At 38.4% G+C, this 24,587-nt stretch overlaps 1 protein-coding gene across 5 annotated transcripts in view; it reads left to right on the forward strand.

The window, feature by feature from the left end:
* RNF17 (ring finger protein 17) overlaps positions 1-24,587 on the forward strand; it is a 45,938-nt gene continuing 21,351 nt past the window's right edge. For 3 of the 5 annotated variants that reach the window (XR_011092657.1, XM_068670791.1, XM_068670796.1), the window contains exons 1-14: positions 4,202-4,268; positions 7,219-7,299; positions 9,665-9,836; positions 11,017-11,093; positions 11,734-11,808; positions 12,696-12,970; positions 16,840-16,914; positions 18,259-18,420; positions 19,492-19,681; positions 19,816-19,981; positions 20,453-20,643; positions 21,591-21,726; positions 22,200-22,353; positions 23,057-23,172. Coding sequence is in view for 4 of the 5 variants with exons in the window: in XM_068670791.1 (XP_068526892.1) it covers positions 7,289-7,299; positions 9,665-9,836; positions 11,017-11,093; positions 11,734-11,808; positions 12,696-12,970; positions 16,840-16,914; positions 18,259-18,420; positions 19,492-19,681; positions 19,816-19,981; positions 20,453-20,643; positions 21,591-21,726; positions 22,200-22,353; positions 23,057-23,172 (1,800 nt within the window). In the remaining variant the exon portion in view is untranslated. Of the gene's footprint in view, positions 137-390; positions 474-1,167; positions 1,253-1,767; positions 1,821-2,803; positions 2,860-4,168; positions 4,269-7,218; positions 7,300-8,729; positions 8,831-9,664; positions 9,837-11,016; positions 11,094-11,733; positions 11,809-12,695; positions 12,971-16,839; positions 16,915-18,258; positions 18,421-19,491; positions 19,682-19,815; positions 19,982-20,452; positions 20,644-21,590; positions 21,727-22,199; positions 22,354-23,056; positions 23,173-24,587 lie in introns of those variants that run through there. The other 2 variants (XM_068670814.1, XM_068670802.1) reach the window with 2 other exon arrangements.

A 24,587-nucleotide genomic window follows, 5' to 3' on the forward strand; every position in this document is an offset into this window, starting at 1 on the left:
CGAAGGGCAGCGTGTGGTGGTGTTGCGTCGGCGCTGTGAGGTGGCGGAGGTCGTTGTCTGGCGGTCCCGGTGCGGTCCCGTTATAAAGCGGTGGGGGCCCGCAGGAAAGGCGGCCGTGTTGGGGCTGTGCCTGCAGGTAAACCAGCAGGAAAGGGTTGTGAAACCCGTACTGGTAAGGGTTGGGATGTGTCTAGTGGGGTATCTGGGCAGCATGAGGCAGGTGGACCAGCCTTCTGTTAATCTTAAAAGATTTCTAAGGCAAACACACCTCACGATAATTCCATGTCTCCTTATTTTCCTTTCAATCCTTACAAAGGGATGTAATCTATATTTGGTTAAGTGAGGTAATGTGCGCGTTGAAGTAAGTCTCTCTCTTTTTTCCTTCTAAAGTCAGGCACACGATGAGTAGAAAGGACTCGATGGATGGCAGCGGTGAGGAGCTTACAAGAAGAAAATTGGAAGCTATAAGGCATGTAAACGTTAAGACTACTCTAGTGATTTCATGTTCTTTCTGTTCTGCCTCTGTAATTTTTAGGAAGTAGCACTGAAGAAGCATAGAAGTAATGTTTGAATCGTGTGTTGTTGCAGATGAGTTTTTATGTATGAAGATGTACAGTAATGGCATGCATTAAGTTTTAAAATTTGGGAAAGGTTGAACTTAGAGTTTCAGAGTTCTTAGTATTTTAGAATTTGGTAAAGGTTTCAAGGAATGACATTTTAAATGATTCTTGGGATGTTTTCAAATACTGGCTTATTAGGTTACCAATATCTTCTATTGATCTAGGTATTTTACAAGTAAATAAGGCATTGATACATTCAATATGCTTTTGGTTAAATAACTACATAAAACAAATTGATTTAAATTGTTACATAGCCAGTTAGCGGTGGTTCTAGTGACTCTGAAAACTGGTTCTGGTCGCTTAAAAATTTCAGTATCACCTTCATGGGCAGTAAACTCAGTATCGTTGGAGGTAATGATCTGCCTTGAGTTAGAAGAGGATAATTGTTCTGTGCAAGTGCTCTATGTCTCATTAACTGAATCTTTTTTCTGCATAATGTCATCTGGTAAAAAGCGAGTGAGCTTAGTTCTAAGAGCTGGGAGTTAGAATTCATGTTTGGTTTATGTCTCTAAAGATTTTAAACCTCTGCTTTTATTTCTGAAGGCAGTGCCTTAAGATACTGGAAGAGGACTTAACAGAAGAAAGTCACAGAAGTGACTTGTGTTGTATATTAAATGATACAAGTGTGAAAGGTGAGATTTTTGGTTCTTGACTTATATTGCCAGCAATTCTGTGTTGTGCAATATTCATTGTTCCAGATTTCTCAAGTTTCAGGTGGTCTCACAAAGATAATAAACAAGCTGCCAGATTTGATTTTTTTTCTTTTTTTTGCTTGGTTGTTTGTAAAATCTTGAGTATCTAGTATCTATGGAGGCTTCATGAAATTTGTCTTTTCCTGCAATATGGCTACGCATTTTCAATGTGTTTTCTTTGCCTTTTTGCCTTTTTTTCCATGTGGTTTTCTTGTCCCTCATGTAGCAGCAGTATAACATACATATCATGCAGATAATGCCCTAAATCATTAAAGGTAGATAAATTTCTGTAATTCTATCTAAACTTTCATATCTACATATCTGGGCTTACTGTTGATGTAATGTATTTGTAGAAAACTATTGTAGTGATCATGTATTCATTTTTGTGTCACTTGTTAAGATGCCTTCCAGCTTAAACACTCACAGTCAAATGTTACCTGTGCTTGCTGTTGTAGAGATCAGTGATGGGGATGAAGAGACTGATTTTTCTGGTTCCTTTTCTACAGAGGTAGGTTGATGTAAATCTTTCTGTTCTGAAATTACTGCAGTGCTCCAAAATGGTATTACAGAATTCTCTAGGCTTCTATGGAAAGTGGCTGAAGCCTGGCTCCAGTCAGAGAAGTGTGTGCCCTTCGTAGACTTGTGCTCTGCCAGCAAGTCTTTGCTAGCATTTCCAGCAGTGCAATATCCCTGTGAAGTGCTCACCCGTTGTCCAAAGTCTGGTTTTAGAAAAACTTGTTTTACAATTATTGTCCTTTGTTGCTGACTCCATTCTAGCTTCTCATCTGCACATAAATGTGCAAAAAAGAATTGGTATAAATGTGTATTTAAAAAACTCTCCCTGTCAGATCCCAAGTGAAAAGAAGATTTCTCTAAAAGACAATTTCTGTTTGAACAGTACCGTGTGCCTTATGAATGTTTCTCTCTTTCAACGTAAGAAAACTGCTCTGCTTGTGAATACTTTGTGTTACAACATCCTAATGCCATTTTGGACAAACTGCATTTTTTTTTTCAAGGTATTTTTAATGTAATCTAAAAGGTAGGGTGTGGCCATTCTGGTACTTCCATTGTGAAACTCAAATTCAGCTGCTATTGCAAAACACAAATATTCAAGGTAATTAAACCAAGTCATTAAACTCTACTGAAGTTATTTCAGTAAAATTACTGAAAAATAAATAAAGTTCACTGTTGCAGTATACTGGAAGCACTTACTAGTTTGGCGTAACAGTGGGGAAAAGTACTAAGAGCAAACAGGAAATTGCCATTCCATTTACTAGAAACACTACTGCAATGATATATTGACTACAAACTTCAGCTTGGAATCTGTTTTGTTGCTCAATCAACAGTGCTCGTTTTGAAGCTTGGCCTTATTGGAATATGTGGGGTGGGGGGTGGTTTGCTGAAGGTGAGAAGGGGTTTGTAGGCTGTTTACAGTGGGAATTTGATTTTACCCTGTATTTGAATTTGTTTTACTTTTCCCTCTGAATTCAGCCCAAATTGGATGTTAAACTTGGATTGAGTGGTAGCAGCTCAGAAGATCTAGGAAGGTAAGCCTAACTTTTTAATGTGGTTAGATGCCACACTGGGGTGGGAATTGACTGAGTAAGAAATTCCAGAAATATTTCTCCAGCTGATTTTTTTGCTTCTGTTTTTTAATGTAACAAACTTTACCAATGTGTTCTCAGGATGGCTGCCTGGTGCAACCAAAACACAACTTAATTGAGGGCATCAGACAAGCACTGAGGGCCTCCTGTGTTTCTAGCATCTAAATATAAGTAGTATTTCATTGAAAGGGGGGGAAAAAACAGGCTTGGTTTAACTTGAAATACTTGGGACTGAAGGTTTTAAATGCTGTTCGTGGTAACTCTGATAAGAGTGCATCTCCAGCTGCTACTGGCACCATTGCACCTACTGCTTAGGTAACCAATTACTAGAAATACCAAAATTAGATGCTGGCAAAGTTCCTTGGTATTGTCGTATTACATTTACTTAGCTATCTAGGCTATGTGAACTTGAAGTCTTAAAAGAGAGTGTGTTTCCCTGACTGTTGTTGCCATGGAGAGTCATCTTCATATAAAAATAGTTCCAGGTAATTCTTAGGGTTTTGTTAGATGAGTGTAAGGGATGCATGGGAATTAATATTTTGAGATTGATGCACCTTACCATCTTATCTGCACCTAAACTTGACCAAAATAAAACTTAAGATTTCATGTATGGGTGTCAGCCTGTGCAGCAGTGTTTGCCAAGTCCTCCCACAGTCCATCAAACAAAGTGGATTGTAGAAGAAACAACGCTGCTTCCTTACTGCAGTTCAGTTGTTCTTTGCAGGCTTTTTTTGTGAGGGTCTTGACAGCTGTTTACTGCTACCATGTACTTCACAAGAGAGCCGTATGACCAGACAACAGAATTTAAGAGGCTTCCTATATTGTTTTGGTATAATCTGCCTTGTACTAGAAGAACTTAAACAGCCTAATACCTGATGGGATAGCTAAAAGAAAATACATGGGCAACAGAAGTGAATCTTGGAATATTAATGGGCATGCATTTCAGTTTCATCAGAGTGAAAAATCACTACTGTGTTGTAAGCTGTTGTTCCTGTCTTTTTTTGTAAGATAAATTGTAAGCTAAAATAGATGATACAGTTGAATTTTAAGGTGATGCTGGTAGGAAGGGACCTTAACAAAAGAATGAGGTATGTCTAGAACATGACCATGTAAACTGAACTGTTCTAAGAACAGTTGTGCACATGTGCTTAATGACAAATTCTGAAATGCTCAAATAGTGTATTAACATCTTTCAGGGAAGTTTGTTTTTATTTTATGTGGGTGGGTTTTTCCTTAAAGTTCTGTTTTGCAGGCCCTTCAGTTCCAACACCGAAGAGAAAGGTGTTCAGTGCCTGATTTCCTCAGATAGTGGGCTAAGCTGTAAACCAGGTGTAGCTCCATCAGCAGACACGGTGCGTTAACGTTGAATTTCTTTTTGTTACTTTTTTTGTAAGCATAATTAATACTGCATTTCTTAAAACACACAAACCTGCAACCTTAACTATTAAGTGCTATTCTTCTATTCTGTTATGGGTTTGATGTACAACTATGGTGTTAACAAAATAATTTGACTGAAGTTTGTTCATTTTATTTAAAATGCTGTTCACACCTAACCAGGCTGTAGCTGAGGAAGACAGCACAGCCAGCTGAACAATCAGGTGTTTTGAACTTAAAAAAAGTTTCACAGTATTTGATTTTGGGGTTTTCTTTGCAAATAGAGGACAACTACAGGGCATCCTTAAAGCAGTCTAGTGGTTTATCAAGGCAACATGATGGGACAAATGGATCTGTGAAAACATTGTTAGGTTTTCTAACGTGATCTTTCTGAAAGAGGTTTGTGAAGTTCAAGGCAACAAATAAGCTAGCTTGTTGCATATTTTAAAGTTCCAATAAAATGGGAATTAATGGAACATCCTCTGCCAATCCCATGTTCTTGCATGGAGACTCTCCTGTATGGTTACCTTGAAAGTATCTTAATTGCATATGCTTGTTTTCTAATACAGTTTTTGTTAGTGCCTGTTAAAGTTTGAAAATTGTTCTTTTCTGAATGTCTTTGGGAGATTTATCAGAAATCTGAATCATGTTATCTTAAACTTCAATATATTATGGTAATAAAATACTAAACCAAATCATCTGAAGTCATCTTCAGAGTATATCATGTTTGAGGTCATAAGCAGTCCTTTGATGGTAGTTGAACTTCCGTGAACAGAAGCTGTCTGTTTGAGAAAGTTGAGAACGGTGTCCGCATCATGAGTTCAAAGGATGGAAAAGTAACTTGAGATCATAGTCTAATCTTGATGAGCTTCTGCTTGCTTTTGTGTTTTTCCGTTATTTTCTCCAGGGTACTTTATTTGTGGCTGGTGACTTCAAAGTCTGGCAGGATCACTTCTTAGATCACTTTATGAGAATACTGTTATAAATGGCTCAGGATTCAAATTAGGATTAAATAAAAAAAATAGGATTTATTAAAAGAATATAAAGGAATAGAGGTAAGCAAACAGCGCTGGGTGCACCGGGAGTCTCTGCTCTACCAGGACGCACACCAGTTACATCAAGCAGCTGATTTTTATGCACCTAGACTAATACATATTCGTTACTACTTCTAAAAAAATAGATTATTATAATTAGCTTCCGGGGTCCAGTCCCTCCTACTGGAGCATGCGCATTAGTCTCCTCTGGGGGTCTCTAGGGGTCTTTCATGCTGAAGGCTCGTAGTCTTCCTCTCACCCTTTGTACTTACTCGGCACTATTCCAAGTTTATGGAACACTCTCTGTACACTCTCCACAGGTCTTGTCTCCCAACCGTCCTTCAGCTTCTTTTTTCTTCCTCTTAATCTCTTGGCCCCCCTGGCCAGATACCAAGGATCTCATAACAGTCACTAGTTGTTATCAGTTGTTCTGAAACTCCCAGACATCAAACACAAACAGCTTTCTTATTTGACGCTTCACGAGTAATTAAAACATTCTTCCCCAGCCATTCACAGGCACATCTATAGCAGTGTTAAGTTAATCTCGAAGAAGACAGGAAAAAAGGCTGTAACTGTTAGAAATAGAAGTCCGGAATAACAAAAGCAAACAGGTTCACAAATTTAAGGAGTGTTTTCTGAAGACGTGATAAATTGACTAGAATGAGGGGGAGACTGGGACACACTGCATCTGTGGTTCAAGAACTAAATTGCCAGTGCAGGGCCCAGAGGCAGACAGGATTCAAACAGAATTATTCTTTATGGACACGAATTGGAATTGTTAAAACATTCCTCACAATATCCATGTTTTGAAAGGATATTTATTGTCACCATAATGATAACCATGAAGTAGATGGGTTATATGTTACTCCATGTGCTTTAACCTTATGTCTCCTTATATTTTATGTCTTCAGGTTGGTTGTTGTTGGAACTTGTAACTTGGAGGTTAAGTGTGCTAGGAATAATACTTGGAGGATTTTCTGCTCTTAACATTCTCTTGAAGAGGAGACATAGTTGATCTGAGCTGATCAGCTCCATTAGTTGTGTATCTGTTCTAGAGATGAAGGTATTAACAAGCATCTTAAAAAACAAAAAAAAATCAAGATCATGCTATGGCAGCACTTTCATCCACCTATCTGATTGTTTGATCAGAGGCAGAACTGTTCCAGGTTTTCAAACTTGAGCTTTAATTTTTCTTTAGCTTGTATTTCTTAACTAATAAGTAACCCTTTAGAAATGAAGATATTTGCCAAAGGCAACTTAACAGACATCTAATGGAAATGGGTTTCCCAATAGCGACAGACTTTACTAGTACTAGCCCTGACTCTTTGAGGCATCTTCAACTGATGATGATCAGTTAGCAAAATGCCAGCCCTCTTAACACAAACTTCAGTAATGTCAGTGGTGGAAGAATACACTTATGTGTATACACTTACTTCTATTCCAGTTCATACTGGAGAATTTCATGCTCTTACATCAGCATTACACGGAGTTTATAACAGTTTCTTGCTGTTTTTTTTCCCCCAAGTAAAACTCCTTAATGCAGCACTTCTCTCTAAGCCACAGAATTTCCTTTATTCTCTCCTGCATGCTTTCTTTGCGTTGTATTTGGGACTTTGTCCTGGTTTTTCTGTATGCTTCCTTTGATTCTGTTATTCTTTTGTGTATGCATGCAAATATTTATGTATTTAGCAAAATCTTATACAGAGTCAGTCAGATACTCCAAAGTAATGTTCTTAGCCCACCTGAATTATGTTTACAAGCTATTCCATGCCTGTTAGCAGCTGTGGAGCTAGTCAGAGACATATGAAGTTCACTAGGATCACCTACCTCAAGTCTGTCAAAAATGGAACTGTGTATAGCCTATCTTTCCAATCAACTTGCTTTCATTCCCCAGGAAAACAAAACTCTGGAAGACATCGATGAAGCTTTGTGGATAGGTCTTTGTAATCTCAGCCGCTTGCAAGATGCAGATGAGGTAGGTGAAAATATTGAAATCCTGAAATGTTATGTACTAGCCTTGATTAAAGCTTTTTGTCTTGAGTACGCACGGAAATGTACTGTTAAAGGCACTAAGAGCATGTTTAAACTTCTGTACTTCAGCTGTTTGGACTGTTTCTGTGAATACACAGCACGTAACTCTGGACTGTGAGGAGTACCTGAGCATGTCTGTAACTTGTTCCTAGGTATATCTGTGTATTAGACACAACCATGTATAAGCAAAACTGAAAGTACTGAGTTTGTTTCCTCAGATCAGGGTGAAATCACACTTGCTTTTGCTTTGGCAGCTAAGTTAATTGGTGTTTTCTCTTGCTTCTTGGATTTAAAGGTAGAAAAGAAAAGGTGTTACGGCTTGCATTTGTCTACCATTTTACATTCCATTTGTATTCTAAGATACACAGGCATGGAGGTGTTTAGTGATTTTACTTTAAGCTTTTGGATCATTCTGTTTGGCATGGAGAGTCACTAAAACCCACTTTCTATTCCCTCTCTAACTTGTTTTGTTGCAGTGGCTGATCTGCCAGTTAAGCAAAGTTAGGTTAACTACCTGCTTCAGATACTAACTGCATCTTGTAAAATCCTTGCATTTCAGCAGCTCTAACAACTCATGCATTTACAACTGGGGTCTTCTAACAGCTTGTCAGCAAAGGCTGAGTATCGCCAAAGCAGTTGTATTACTGAGATTTTTTTCCCCCATAATCTCTTCATTAGATGTAGCTATAGCAACAGAAACCACCTGTTTAGCTGCAGGAATAATTTTACTTTTTTTTTCTAGGTGCTCACAGTGAGTTTAAACAGTAGGAACCTTAGCTTGCTAACTACCTGTGTATGGTGCTGTGTTAGAATGTCATGAAGAAAGTGGGGCAGTGGGCCCAAGATCACAGGATCCCAGGATGGCTGGGGTTGGCAGGGCCCTCTGGAGGCCACTTGGTGCCAGCCCTACCCAAGCAGGGACACCCAGAGCAGGCTGCCCAGCACTATGTCCAGGCGGCTTTTGGAGATCCACAAGGAGGAGACCCCACAGCCTCTCTGGGCAGCCTGTGCCAGGGCTCCGTCACCCACCCAGCACAGCAGTGCTGCCTGGTGCTCAGGCAGAACTTGTGTTCCAGTTTCTGGTTTTTGCCTGTTGTATCTGGTCACTTCAGTGGCCATGAAAATCCAGACAGTGCAAGCTGACTAGAAGTCAAAGAAAACAAAATGATTAATGATCTATAGCTATTCTTCCATTGTATTTGTGTAATGATCCTCTGATTGGTTTGCTCTCCTTTGTACCAATCACAGCACAGTTTGGTGTTAATTCCTCATGCTGGAGTGTTCATCGCTGTTTGGCCATTCTTTGGTTCTGTTCTGTTTTTTGAGTTTAAAAAATCATGAATAAACATGTTCGCTCTATACTGAATGGAATAGATGCTGAAGTGCTTCGAATTGAAAATGAAGCAGGAAGGAGACAAAGTTGCAGAAACTGCAGATAGAAAATTTGATGAGCTTGTAACTTCTGTCCTGTCAAGGTAATGTTCTCATCTGTGAGATAGGGGGCAATGGGCGAGTTCTTCAGATAAAAGAATTACATTCCAGGATTTCTTAGTACAGTACTTCATAATACCTGTATTTAACTGTTACACAGTATTCTTTCATAGTGGTATCTAGTTCTTGAAGCTAGCTTGTGTGGTTGGAAACCAGTAGTATGCTCAGCTTCTGCTTTCAAAGAAAATCTCAGAATAGCATAAATGACTTTTTTTCCTGAAATAGCTTGGGGGGTGGGGGTGATGCTGCCACTAGGGGAATGATTAGTTTAACGAGAATAACTTGAAGAATAAAGGCTTTCTGCAAGTGTTCAAGTTGGTTTAAAAAAAAGAACGATTCTTTTAAAGAATGTTTGTCTTCAGCTTTTTATACATTAAAGCAGTACTTTAAGCAGTGCATGTCTGTTGCAAAGCTTAGTAGTACAGTAGTACCTCTGCAAGGGGCATCTAATCTTTAATCCAACCATTAAGCTTATCATTTTTTTATGAGTTGGACTTGATGATCCTTGTGGGTCCCTTCCAACTCAGGACTTTCTGTGATTATCAGCTGGATGCATATGGAGGTACCTGTAGGCTTCAGTGGACGTGTTCTTAAACAAAGTTTCTTCACAGAAAAAGGCTCACGGCTGTGAACTGTTCTGCTTCCCCTGATTTATCTTAGCTTTCTGTGCTGTCTGCACCTAACTATAAGAATAATGGTATTTCTGTGAGATGCATCCACTTTGTGGTATAAGTGGCAGTTGTACTTCATAGGCAAAGTTGGTATTTGCACTGCTGAGTACTTAGTGAATTCTGAAAAGTAATATTTTTTTAATACAGGAAAAAGGAACTGTGTGCAGAATTAGTGGAGGGCATCAACAACTACAGTGCTGACGTTGCAAAAGCTAAGCAGTTAATTGAAGAGAAGAAAAAAGTCTTGAATGGTGCCATTAGGATGGCAAGGGTATTAAAAATTACACCTAATATAAGAACCTACTGTGATCTGGCTCAGGTAGTTACTGTGAAATTTTTGTGAAGAACAAACTCATATTTGTGTTGAAAGCTTCCATGATGTTTTCTTAGTTTGACTTAAATATTGAAATTTCTACAGTCATGTACTCTGCCAACCCATCTCTACACATGCACTGCCAGTCTAAATTTGGCCTTGGTCACAAATAAGTCTTGTGACTCAATTGAAACAAAAAAGGTGGGCCTGGTCTCAAAGAGCTTGCTATTGGCAATGGCAAATGGAGGGGAATGACAGGAAGCTGAGCCAGTACTGTGTGAAAGGGTTCTCAAGATCTTAGACTCAAGTCTTCCCCATTGTAAAGTTCTCCAGCCTTCACACTGAATGAATGATGCCAGAGCTCAGTCTGTTCTCCTGGTCCAGGCCTCTGCATCTATGCTTGTTCCCTGTCATAGCCTCTGCTTGTAGGAGCACGATACCTGCTGTACTGTATCAGAGCAAAGCTCCTGGCACTGAGGTTTCCTGTCTGTGTAAACAGAGAAGGTGCTTGCAGGAAAAGCCTAAGAACCTGGGCATGTAGGGGTTAAGGGTTTTCATTGTGTATTTGTATACATCTGTACTTTGTCATATGTAGTGACAGCTTGTTCCATGTTCTGGTACTTGTAATGAGGTGTGTATAGAGTTGTTCCCTCTGTCATTCTAAGTCTGTCACCTGGCTCTTTGATTTGGAGTCTTTGTAGTCCTTGTGTTAAGAAGAAAAAAAGTAACAATAGGTCACCAGCCATTTTTGCATGCAGCTTGATTTTTTCAAACTGCAGTCACTTATTGCTTTCCATGTGAAGAAACTTGGTCTCTCTCATCTGACCCAGGAAGGAATTCCAATCCTTCCTTTCTTCATGGATTTGTTTGCTCAGTGTGAACTCTGGAGGCTAGTGCCCACCTTTTTTGTTTAGAATTTACCTTCCCAGTGGCTGTTTATGTAAAAGGAAATTCCAACTCCTGCTTCTAGGCACATGCTACAGCTGCAAAATCCCAAAGTGTCAAAGCCTTGTTAGTGCAAGACATAACTGACTGTATACGACTAACGGTTGGCTATTGGCTGTTAATGAGTAAACTTTTTGGTAGAATTAAATATGTTAGACTCAGACTGTCATATCATAGTTAATAGGCACCTGCATAATTCTCTCTGTATATTGCGGACTAAGACTGCGCTCCTTAATTTCAGGTTATTCATGATTTGAAGTTGCCAGTTGATGCTGAGCTCTCAGCAGTGAGTAGTTTGAAGGAAAAAACATCTCCAAGGTAAACGACTGGAGTGGGAGGTATACTGGCAGATAAATAGGTGTGCTTGTTATTTTAATTACAAAAGTTGTCTGGTTAACAGTTAAGTGGCATTAATTAATGGCCTAAATAGTTCTGAAACTGCTAGTTCAGGTGTGTACAAACATACTGCTGAAAAGGCATGATTGCCTTCATCTGAGGTGTCAGGAGAAAGCAAAAAATTTGAAGCTATATAAGCAAATACATGCATTAATATATTCTGACAGACTTGTGCAACTTCTAAACACTCTTCAAACTACAAAGTAGGGAAAACGTTGGTTTAATTCTTTTTTTTTAATAAAACAACTTTTTAACTTCAAAGATACCAGTATGTAAGAAGAAACTCAAGGTGGTAGGTTAAGATGCAGAAATTCAGTAAGTAATGTAGAATCACTCTCTATATGAGTAGAGCAAGAGGCAGGAGAGTTCTAAGTGTGAATGTGAAAACAAATGAGCAACCAAATAGATTCATAGAAGTGAAATTAGAGTAGCTAATCACATATGACGTGGAGGAGTAAAATACTGCATTTTGTGCTGAAAGACATGTATTGCACAAGACATGTTTGATATATAGGTGTCATACATCAGTGATACAGATATTTGTAATGTTTCTTCTCTCGAGATGTCTCCTGAACTGTGATGAGATCACATCTTTTTTAAAGAATCTGGGGAAGATACAGAGGGGAGCATCTGGATAGTAAGTATTTCTTAATGAAGAGGAACAGGTACAGTAATTAATTGTTTCTTAATAGGTAAATACTTATTGGAGACTAAATTTTAAAAAGTCTGTGCTTATTAGTTTTTGTGTAAAGAACCAAAACTTTTTGTTAAATGCTTGTGTTAGCATTCCAGTTGATCCGTTTCAGTTTTACTTGTTTTTCACTTAACTATATTCCCTAGTTTTTATGCTGTTTTATCAGCTTTAACATTGATTGATAATAGAAGTGTTTATCATTTTGGCATATGAAAATTGGTTCATGAAAGTATAAATCTCAGATCAACAAATACTGGAATTTGTAGTATTCCAGCTTCATGATCTAAATACTGAGCATGTATGCCAGAACAGGTGACATCAAAAAGTTACAATTGCTTTCATATTTGTCCTTTTCATTTTTTTCCTGTACTCTTAGACAAAAACTTAAAATGGAATGGAGTTGTTGTGAAGGCTCTTCTGGTCAGCACTGGTTATGTTAAAAAGATTTACTGACTGTAACTGTCAGTAGTAAGACATGTAGCATGTCTTTTTTTTTTTTTTTGGATGAACATTTCACACTAATGTTTTTCAAGTGCTTTGTGTTCATACCTGTGCTGTGTGATTATTGAAGCAGGGACAACTCTGTGTACTCAGCTGTGCCCAACAACGTGTACCAGTTCTGTGCCAATTCTTTCTAGGTTTCAGAAATCCTGTGCTGCTGTCTTGGTATTGGAAAAACTACATAATACAGTTTTGTTTCAATGAGCTTTCATGAGGCGTTTTCAGAACATAGTGATATTTTCTTAATAAAACCTCTGGTTTGACTTGTGTGCTTCTCTGAAAACAGATTGGATTAATGTGTCTAATAATAAACCTTTTTCCAAATACAGTGAAGATAATGGACAGAATGCTCTTAGCCTTGGTGACAAAAAAGAAATGCCAAGCTCTGATACTCAGCTCTCTGTAGACAATACAATTCCACCACCTTGCAGAGAAAGTAAAATAAAGGCTCGGGCAAATAAACCTGGTGTTCTCAGTGCAGTGAAAAATGTGCAAGTACAAGTATCACTTCCTGTGGTACCTCATCAGAACACTCCTGCTCCACCCAAGAGCCCGTCCAGCCCAGATGTCATCATAGAAGAAGTATTTGAAGATGACCTGGAAAGTAAGTTCCTGAATACCTGATGCTTACAGTGTTCAGATGGCAAGCACAATGTTATTTGTCGTTAGCTTAGTGCAAGCTGTGCAGTGATGACTGTATTGTACTTTATCTTCCTTTGAACTCCTGTAGTACATCTTTCACTTCATTCAGCTTGCCTTAGGGAAGGCTTTCTCACAAACATTTTCATGTCTGTCTGGATGGTTCTTCAACTCTCTTAATCATTAGTCCCCTTCAGAGCATGTCATTGGCTCTGTTCTGGCAGTTTGCTGGGCTTCTGAATCTTTTGAAGGCATGAAGGCATTGTCATACCTTACCTGGCAACATCAGTTAAGTTCTTCAGCTTGTTAGCTTTTCCAGGACAGTGTTAGTATAGCTCACAGGTCCAGCCAGTGGTACTGCCCCTCTGGTAGGTGCTCAACAAGACTGGATCCAGAGTGCTGTGCCCAGTCCTGGACCCTGCAGTACTGGCAGTCAGTGGCATACTGGAATGAGTCCTGCAAAAGTCCTCCAAAGTAGAGTCTAGGAGGTGGCAGGGCAGAAGGCATTCCAATAACTTGGAATATGGAAATATCACTTAAGAGGGAAAAAGAGGACTATGGGGGGTGGTCAGTGACCAGTGCAGCTGTAATGAGAAGAGCAACATCTCTGCTTAGAGTGGGTACAAAAGTAAGCTCAATAGAGTTGTAGGGAAGTTGGATTTTTCACGTTCTCCAGTTCTATTAAAGTGGATGAAGCCACTTCAGAACCAACAATGGCTGGCTTTGAGAAGAGCTAATACTGTGGTACTTCAGCTATTGCCATACCTGCTTTGAAATAAAGGAACAACTCAGGGAACTGGTAATTTACTTCTCGCTCACAGAAGTCTGAAGAAATAATGAACTGTTCCTTGATCTTGGGGGAACAACAATCCTCACTGCTGTTTCTGTGAGGGGGGGAAAAAGTCCCATCAAACATTTCTGCCTGGAACAAGATAGAAAGGCTTCATTCTTATCTGGTGATGGATCTCACTCCTTTGGCACACACCTACTGTTGTGTTACTAAATGAAACCTAAGTGGGTTCAGATCTGGTTGGGTATCCAGAGAGCATTTCAAATGGTTTGCAGTTTAACTGCGAGGGTCCTGAAATTATTTTTTTTAAAAAACAACTTGATGATAGTACAGATCTGTGTTGCATTTGGTAGCAATGAAGTTAGTACTAATTAGGGATTGAGTCTGCAGTCTGTTAAGATTGGGTCAGGATTAGGATACCAAATGCACTTCAGAAGTGCTTATGGAAAAATGGACTGTAGTTTGATAATGTATTGAGTTATGTTTCAGTTAAGCAGAAGACAGAGTAGAAAACAACTATACTGATGGCAGATCTTCAGGAAAATTGATCAGTGTTTGTGGTGATCAGTCTGACTGCTGAATGCCTTTTCATAGACTGGAAAAGAGCAACACTGGTAGATGCAATTGCTTTCCACTTCATGATAAGGATGTTGTGTTATTCTCACTGACAAAACAACCTTGTTCTTTGTCTAAGGCCAGGAAAGGGTTTGTTCCTAGAGGCTATTCTAGCTAAGCCAGTTAAGTTCTGTATTTGGGCTGGATGCAATTCTCCTAAAGCAAAGCTGTCCTGAACTGTTTAGTATTGAATAATAGTGGTTTCTTTGGTGCACTTTAGCACTTAATTATAAATTTGAGCCTTTGTTCAACATGTGTTGATAGCTTTTTTTTCAAAAGTCTTTGTATGAGTGAGAGATCTGGCCTCTCTACAGGACCTGGACTTAAATAATCACCTAGTCTGAGCTGATGGCAACTTCTCTGTCCATAGGAATAATGTTTGCAAAGATGGAAATGTGAAAAGTTGGGATAATGTTCATCTCCTTTATGTTCTTGTTCAGCGTTGTTAATTCATCCCATGTTTGTCAAGGAATATTAGTGTCTTCAGATCCTAGTATCTATTTCTTAATAAAGGAGTTGCTGCCTGTGTTAACAATCTGTGCTCTCTGAAACAACAAATCATGAAGCTTGCTGTCTTGTATTCACACTGCCTTGAATTCAGGATAAATTTATGTGCTCCTGTCACTCAACACAAAGGATTTTAGCATGTGCTGTCTACCTGTTGTTGCTCAAATGATGTCATTGCAAGGGCAGATGAGGTGGTAGAGGAAATCTTTTAGATCAGGCACCAAACAAGGGGCTGTAGATCAGTGTAGCCTTCCATGCTTCAGACAGAGTATGCCCAGAGGGTTCCTTCCAAAAGTACTCATTCCTGGAGTGCTTCTGTCACATTGCATGTAGGAGTGACAGGCTTCTCCCTGAGCTTACTTTTAAGGGTTTTTCTCCAAGCAGTTGAAATGTGACAATAAGACAAATTCCTTCAGCTTGCAATGAAGTTTTCACCTATTTATGCGCATATTCAAAAGCCTTAGGTACAGGGTAAGCTTATTTAAAGGCCAAATGAATACTGGAAGGTTGTAATGTTGAAGTGGGAGAAACTACCACCAGCAGTGACATGGGGCTACTTAGAGGAGGCAGGTGACATTAGTGGCCTTTCCAGCTGTTTGTACCTGAGTGAGGTATCATTCCTGGAGCTCTGCACATCTGTTGAAGCACCATACACCATTGCTGAGAACTGCCAAAGCATTTAAGCAGTTGAGAGGATGCCTGCTTTGGTGTAAATAGATGCTGTTGGAGTATTCCAGGAGGACATATGCACATTCATCTCAATTTTGTAAATACAGATGCTGTCAGTGCTGCAAGGGCAGAAAACCTCTTGCTTAATGTGAGACAGATGCACTCTCACAGTGGAGAGTGTAGATTGCCAGTCCCCCCTGAGTTCTTGTTTCCTCTGTGTTCTTGTCAACAGATAGTGTGGGATTCTTCCATAATGAAGTTGTTTAACTTCAGCATGTTCTTTTTCTCATTACTCCACAAACATACTGGGTTTAACAGTCTGTGGTTGGTCACTCAGAGAAGGTGGGGATGATATGTAGGAGCATTTGTGGAAGCCTATGTTGTGTTGAGGGTGGGATAAATTTCTTGATCCAGCTGTCTAAAATAGCATATTCAATAATCTCAGTGGACTTAACAAAATGGTCAGAAAAATCCTTCAAGAAGCAGTGTAAAATGAGTTAGGCCTGCCTTCAGTTGTCTTCATGATGGGATTGTAACACTGGATTTAGTGTGTGCCCATTTATACATAGCTTCTATATCTATTTCAGTCACACCAGGTATGAAAATGGTTACACACAAAAAAAAGGATCACAAATTTCCAGCTGGTCTGTGCCAACCCCAGAGAGGGCCTAGGAAGCAAAGTGGGGAATTAAAAGCATAAATACTTGTGTCCATGAAATGCCCCAGACTTTTCAGATGTGTGGGTACAATGAACTTGACCCATCACTAATTAATCCATGCTATTGAATTACAGTAATACTTGTCAAAGGAGCTCCTTACCTTTTAATCCAGGCATCCTTGGAGTCAGCTAATAGTTACTCTAACAGACCTTGGGAGGGCTTTCAAGGATAAGTTAGAGGGGCAGGGATGCAAGCATTACCCTTGTTTTCCCCTCAAGTCTAATTATTGGCCATCCTGATAGTAAAGCCCTTACCTACAGAGCTGGGCTCTCCTTCCAATGACCTGGTGTCCTTCAGCTTGCATACCCAGACGTGTATAACCCCAAAATCCTCAGCAGAATTTGCGTGATAGCATGTGATACAAACCAATACTGTGTAGTAGTATGATGAGTACAAGTGTTAGGAAGTTCTTACCAGTCTGTAGTGTTAATACAGTACGTGTAACCTATGTATTGTGCTTGCTGCTTTACTGCATATGTGTAAATAAATCACCTAATCTAATTGACTAAACTTCTCTCCTAAAATAATAAACAGAGCTTCCCCCGGAACGCCACAATGAATGGAGGAAGAAACTTTCCAAGAAGGAAACACGTTCTGAACACAAAGCTGGTTAGTGATTTTCCTGTCTAGAAAGAGATTCTGATTCCAGAGATTCTGGCTAGTTAACACATACTTGTTGGTGTGTAAGAGCAGTCACCAGGCTCCTGAATTCCTTCGAGTTCAGATTAGTCTGGAAGGTGCTTATACTGCTCATGTCATTAGCACTAGCAGTGTAACTTGGCAGAAATGCTCCCTAATCAGCTCTCCTTGCCAATGTAAAAACTATCCCACTTTTGACATTTGTTCTAGAATGACTTGATTAGAAGATGTAATACACTAAGTCCCAAGCAACTCTCAGAAACTCAATATTGGCAGTGTCTCAGCACGTGTTAGATAAGTGATGTGGTGGCATCAGCGCATTAGCTTTCAAATAACTTGTACATTCACCAGCTGCTTTGTCAGAGTTGTGGCACAAAGTCCCAAGCAACTCTCAGAAACTCAATATTGGCAGTGTCTCAGCACGTGTTAGATAAGTGATGTGGTGGCATCAGCGCATTAGCTTTCAAATAACTTGTACATTCACCAGCTGCTTTGTCAGAGTTGTGGCACAGTAGTAGGGAATGCAAGTAGTTTGAATTCGTAACTTCTGTGGAAGTACATCATAGAGAAATTCTAATGCCCATAGTGAAGTCGAACTGTAGAGTTCGCTGCCGCTTCATTACAGCACAAAGAGTTTTTGTGGAGAAACATCAGTTATATCTGAGCCTTCCCAGGCTCTTAAGTTTGGGCTTCTGTCGTGAATACACTATGAAAATCAGATCCCAGAGTTGAAATTATCATAGAATTGTTTGCTATGATCAGTTTTATTAGTAATATGATGAAATAAGTGTTCTAGAGCTTTTTGGATTATGGAAAGCACAATTCAAAGCCTTATCAGTGATGTAGCAAAGTAAAATACATGCTTTTCCTAGTCTACTTGGGACAAGCTAGAGACTGATGTAGTAACACTGAATTGCTGTACAAAAGCGCATAGGATTTCTGTTCTCGGAAGCAGGTTTATTAAGCTTTCCAGCTTACTTTCTAGGAGCTTTGTACTTCTCTGTTAAATAGAGGGAATAAAAGCTCTGGATTACCTCTAAGTTCAGGAGGCCACTGTGTAAGTATTGAGACAGCCTTCAGTTTTGCAGGGTGGCTCAGGGGAGGTAGTTCTTACTCATTAAAAAGAACAAACTTAATCAGGAGGCAAGCATGTAACTCGCTTGAAACAAGTGCAAGCAGACTTCACATTGAAAGCTGTTTGAGGTAATGAGATATTACACGATTGCAACATAACTAATCCCATGTCTAATAGTGTCTCACTGGAGTCACTTGGACAGCGTTTGATCAGTGTGTTGTTTTTTTTGTCTTGCTCAGGTTCATCAGAGCTAGTGTTTGTAAGCCATGTTGTAAATCCATGCCACTTCTATATTCGTTGGTACTCGCAGAAGAAAGAAGGTGTTTTTTTGGAGGAGAAATTGAATAACTTCTGTTGTAGTAAAAGTTCCTATCTCTTGCCTTCAGATGTTTTGGAACTAGGTAAATGAGTCATTTCTAAATGCGTGAGCTAGCTTAAAATACCATCCTTTAGTATGTCTTCTTTTTCCTTCACAATTTCTTTACCAAGCGAAGGTGTTCTGAAATCGACAACTAAAACTGTTTTGTAAAGTAGACTTGTATTAAATCTTAAAAATGGAAATTACGGAAACACAGAAAAAAGCTTCTTCACTAACTGACCTTACCAAATCCAGTGTATAAAGAAACAGCAGGAACACACCTGGCTGTAAACGTTGATGTCTTCCAGTGTTAGGTGATGCTTGTTAGCTATTAAGGTCTTTTTTAGAATACCGATTGTAATGAACAGACTTCTTCTTTAATTACCTCAGTAAATTTGCTTTCTCTTATGCAAGCAGCGTGCCACTTCTGGTAGGTAGATGATCTATGTTTACAGTTCACTAACTGGATAGGAACCATTCTGCAAATAAAATGAAAGACAAAATAAGAATATATGGCTAAGTAATTAAAAAAAATACTCGGCCTTACATGTTGACAATGTTACTTATTTCTAGAAGGTGTTCAGAAAAGTGATAAAAAGTATGTTACAATCCTGAATACAGAGCAGAATCAAAAATCACATTGGAAAGTATAGGTGGTTTTATTAGTGTGTTTTTTCTGAATTTTGGAGATGAAAATTGAGCTTGGGTATGTTATGCAGAAGTAGGGAACTTGTGAAGTATGTACATCTTCGAATGTTTTGATGTTTGTGGGGTAGACTTTCTTCATACAGGTTTTCTTATGTGACTTTGACATAACTATTTGTGACTTGACTAGACTTTAATGACATTTCAGTAAAAGGTATAGAAGGCTTATCAGAAATGATTTGTTAATATAAGCCAACTGTCTCCTAGCTGCACAGACATTGTGTAAATGAATGAGGAGAGACAGATACTAAGACAAGGTAATTAATGTTTTTGTGTCTTTGTTTAGCAGCACTGATCTTACTACCTGTGTGGAAGATGGACAACAACGGAACGTCAGGCAGAACAGTAATAATACAGTGTAAAATATATATTAATTCTTAATTTAGGCTTTTTTTTTCCTTCCATGTAGGTGTTCAAATTTTCATCAAGAGCAAGGAAACCGGAATGTGGTGTCGTGGAACTATCACTAAACTAATCCCTGGAAAAAGTAAAAAAGAAGAGAAGCCTTCTGATCCAATAAGATACAAAGTTTGTGATGTGGCAGTGATGGAAGTATTTCTGATTGATGTTGGGAGTTCAGAAGCTTTCATTTTCTCAGGGTATGCTCACAAAGAGTTGTTCCTCTGCATTTGTCCTTTGAGAGTTGATACTTAAGAGTTTTTCTGTTAAGAAACAGTCAGCAAATATGCTTCAGTAGCTAGTGCTACTTTTTTTTTTTCCTCATTGGCAATAGGTATGATGGTGCTGAACAACCTGAACCTTCTCCTTTGCTAACTATTGAACCTGATGACATCTGTTCCTTTGTAAGGAAGCCAGATAAGAATATTGAGGCAGAACTTGGAGCTGTTCCTCCTTTAGCAGTCCAGTGTTCATTGAAAGATATTGTTCCCAAAAATGCAGTAAGTAAAAGTTGTCTCTGCTACTTCAGGAGAATTTTATTCATTTTAAGATTTATATTAAAGAATTTGAGTGCATAATGTACCACGATCTTACTCCAGTATAAACGGAATAAAACTTACTAATACAGAGTATATTTTAAAGTATATGTGTATCTATTAAAAGATGGCTTGCATTGCTTTAGTTGGAAAGGAAACAAACTTAACAGCAGTCTGCCTTTAGAAAGCCTCTGGGTTTACGCTTATACATTTCAGGTTTTAATATCGGCTTGACTCAGTTTTACGCAGTTAAAAATACTTAATGGTCTATCACAAAATGATATTATCTTGTGTTGTCCTGGATATGAACTAAACAATCTGTGCTCTTAGGAAATACTGAATGCTCTTCTGTTCAGATGCATCCATGCTCACTTCCTTGCTTCTGTCTTCTTTGACTCTCAGATATCATCAAGACTTTTGTTTTCTCTCTAACAGAGTGAAAGTTGGGGAGAGGAAGCAAAGACAAACTTTTTACAGATGGTCAATAATAAAGTTGTTCTAATGACCATATTTAGAGAAGAGAATGGTGTTCTCATTGTGGATTTGAAAAAATCTCCACATAATAAAATCAGCAGTGACATGCCTGTATCCCTCAAGGATGCGTTAGTTTTTTTGGACTTGGCAAGGTAAGTGTCATCTGGTCTACGCTCTTATAACAGAAATTATAATGGAGTAATGATAATGTCATAAATGATACTGGAACTTAAAAAGTGAAGTTTATTGAGCAAGTTGTTTTTGCAGTGTTCGGTGTGTTAGTGTGTGATGTGTTCATGTTCAGCAATATCTGTTGATGCCTTTTTTGCCTTCACTAATAAACACTAAACGTGTTCATTTTCTCTAATCAGAACTTTAATTGGACAATGAACTTTATTTCAGAAAACGATCAAATCTAAATTTCTGTATAAGTTTGAGAACAATGGTTTCTCCTTTTACCCCCGTGTTATTCAGCGTCCCCCGCTGAGAGAAAAGTGTACTAAAATCAGCCTTGTATCTTTGATTTGAGTGGGAGGCAGTGACAGCCAGGCTGGTCACAGTAGGGTGGGTTATTATAAGGGGGAGCTTGATGTTGGCATTGGGACAGAAGGGGGCTGCTTCGGAGGGACCAACAAAAGAGATAGGAGATAGAGAACAGTGAGTGCTCTGGTGGTTAGTAGGCTGATTGTAATGATATGTGGGAGATAACTTCTGCTGCATCTGCATTCCTCTGGTAATTGTTTTTCTCTCATAAGTGAGGGGAAGAGGATTTAAAAATGTTTTGTCAATATAGTGGGCTTCACCTTTTTGGGGGGTAGAGAGGGGACAATTTAAATGCACGTTTCTGTTTCCCAAATAAAATATTTAAAGGGGACAGCTGGCATATATCTTACTGCTGTGGTAGATTTGTTGGGGGAGAAATTAGAATTGGCTGTGCAAACTGCAAGAAAGAAAGTTCAAGCTATTCACACAAATGTGGAACAAGTTACTTTGGAAATGTTTTCTTTCATTTTTTTCATAGTAAAACTGACATCCAAATATAAGTCTTCCTTTTCAGTCAACTTTGACAAAAGTTATTCAAACTCTTTTTGTACCTTAGGTATAAGTCACATCTTCCTAATCACTTAGAAAATAATACGGTCTTGCAGTATAAACCACCTAAGATACCAGAAGAAAAAGAAGTCTTTGTTGTAGTTTGTCACATAAATAGTCCGAGTGATTTCTATCTGCAATTGGTAAGTTTAGAAATGAGGTCTGTTTAAATAGAACTCTGTACAGATATTTTTATGTTGAGCTACTTGGAGTACACAACAAATGAGTTACAGTTTCCATTATTTTCTGATGTTAGTCGTCATAGGATTTCTGGAATTAACATACTAGATTAGCTGTAAGAATTCTAGATTAATCCTAATTAAATGCAGGAATTTCTGGAATGCCCTCAAATTTTTTGACAACTTGCTTACATGGTTAATTTCCATGTGGGTGTGTGGTGGTTTGGTGTTAAGAATAGTGACTGAGCAGGGCAATATTCAATAATCTTCAGGGTCTTTAGTTTCGAACATGTGAAGTGAATTACTGTTCAGTATGGGGGTAAGGAGTGGAAAATACACTACCAGAAATCATTTCCTTTAAAAGAACAAAAATACTGCTGAAAATTAAGAATTCTGATCTGTATGTATTACAGAATGTTTTGTTGCTCTTAATTTAGGTAGATAGCCTGGATACTTCAGCTTTTCCAAAGAAAAACAAAGAGAGACACGAACATCAGGATAGCAAAGACTTGCAAATTGTCTGCCCAGTTGAAGGCCAACCCTGTATTGCAAAATACAAAGATGGGAATTGGTACAGAGCACAAATTACGGGTGAAATACCGGTTCTTCCACTGTAATGCTAAGTAGCAAAATCAGATGTGCCGCTTGATCAGTCACCCATTGGATGTGAATAATGAATAAAAAACCGACCGTTACATCTATTAGGCAGTCATTCTAACAGCTAGGTTCATAAATTCAATACTGCTCATGTTTGTTGTATCTTTTCTTATTCTGTGCTTCATATCCCTTGACGCAAAAGAAATGGTACAATTACTTTTTGGTATTGAAATTCTATTACATATTTTAATATTTCACATTAGCTTCAGCTACAGATCTGTCTATTATATCCAACCTCTGATTGTAATTAGTATGGGGTAATAATTCCTGTAGTAATCGCCAAGGTATTGGAGGCAGAGGGAGACCTCTAAGATGCCTGTGTGGGCAGTGTATTTAATGTGCATGGATATGTACTTGCATGTCTCCTTGGCATGTAGTTAATATGCCAGCATGTCTTAAAATGATGAGATGTATCAGGTTCAGAATGCTAAACTTAAGTCAGGAATCCAAAAGAGCTGACTCTTACATTTAAACAAACAAAAAATCATTAGCTTGTAGATCATGTGAAAATGTGATATTTTTAAAAGGGTGTAAATGTGGACTTCGCTTTGAAATTCTGATGCTTTAGCTTGGATTTGATACTCCTTTTTGTTTGTAATAACTTGAAGATTTTATCCCTGGATTATTTTTCTTGAAGGGCTGCTACATTCACAAGAAGTTGTGGTCAAATACGTTGACTTTGGCAGCGTTGCTAATGTAACTCTTAAAGACATATGCAAAGCAGAAGATGAGATTCTCAGCTTTCCAGTAAAGGTAATTTAGTTATTGCTCAAACTAACAACTGAAAATAAATAGAATGCAGATGGATGGAAAGGGAAATACAGAATTGCTAAGATTATCAAGTAAATGAAATGTCAATTAAGTGATTTCAGTTTCAATTGAAATCCAGTGTTACCTTGGGTTGGGGTGTGTATGTGGGTGTGTATGTTTATTCAAATACTTTATTTTACTCCATCATAGAAAGCATAATTAATTTTCACATTGTAACATTTTCAAACAGTAATCTAATAGAACTGTATCTTCGTTTTAAAGCATTTGAAGTTTGGATTTTCTAAACTTTTCATCTTGAAGGGAGTTTCCCCTTTTGGCAAGGAAAAAAATGGGTGGGAAAATATTTCTGTCAAACAAAAAATGCACATAAGTTTAAAAAAAAAAAAAACTTTTACTGTTCATCAGTTCTGGTTGTCAATCCTAATTTTTCTAAGCTTTAAAACTTGATGTGTTTGATAGGTTTTATAGCCTGTTCTAGGCCACGGAAGTAGTGACTGTTGTAACTAGCATTGGCTGGCATCTTGTACAGAAAACAGGATTTAGCTGTTTATATTTTGAACAGATGTTTCTGGGAAGAGTTTCAACAGAAATAATTCAGCTGTTCTATAATGACAGCAAAGGAGAGGAAACACTGTGAAAATGGCAAAATGCTTTTGCCATTGCAGGAACTTAAGAAATACTTCCTATCGCTATTAGGTTTAAGGCAAGTAGTAGAAAGATGCGCAGGCCTGCATTTGCTTGAATTGTTATGGTTTCATATCTCTTCAATTAAAAGAAAAAAAAAGGATTTAAAATCCTCTGAAACACGAATGAATACAATACTGCAAAACCGAGGATTCAGAAGGTAGGAGTATCAGAAGTGAAGCTGCTTGTGCAGGTCTGTCCTGTTGCATGTAAGCGTTGTTAACTCTTAATACACGATCATGTATTAAGAGTTAACAACCAAGCTTTGACGTAAAGATGCTAAAGGGGAATTATTTTAAACAAAGTACTTCATCTCATCAGATTTGCGTCTTTTTTTTTTTTTGTCATCATAATACCTTACCAAAACCACCAGAAGTTTTCTGACATAAGTTCTGTGGTGTTCTGGCGTCTCTGTAAAATCCTTGTTGTAGTCAAGTTATGCTTAAATGTTTTAAGTTTGTGTCGCTACATTAAGTTAAGCAAAACAAGTTTAAAGTTTTCCTCTTAATCTCTCTATAATAACCTTTGTTGTCCTCTGCAGCCAATTCTGTACCTACCCATGAAGGGAGGCAAAAAGTAAGCTCTATTTCAGCAAGACTGTTTCTGAGTTTGAGCTTTATGTCCATCTGCAGGCTACAGGGTTGGGGGACCACGTGGGTCTTAAGTCTGATCAAATGTTGTTAAAGTGGAACTAGAATCCTGGTCATGCTGTC

This window comes from Anas acuta, chromosome 1 (genome assembly GCF_963932015.1).
Source record: "Anas acuta chromosome 1, bAnaAcu1.1, whole genome shotgun sequence".
Classification (NCBI taxonomy): Eukaryota; Metazoa; Chordata; class Aves; order Anseriformes; family Anatidae; genus Anas; species Anas acuta.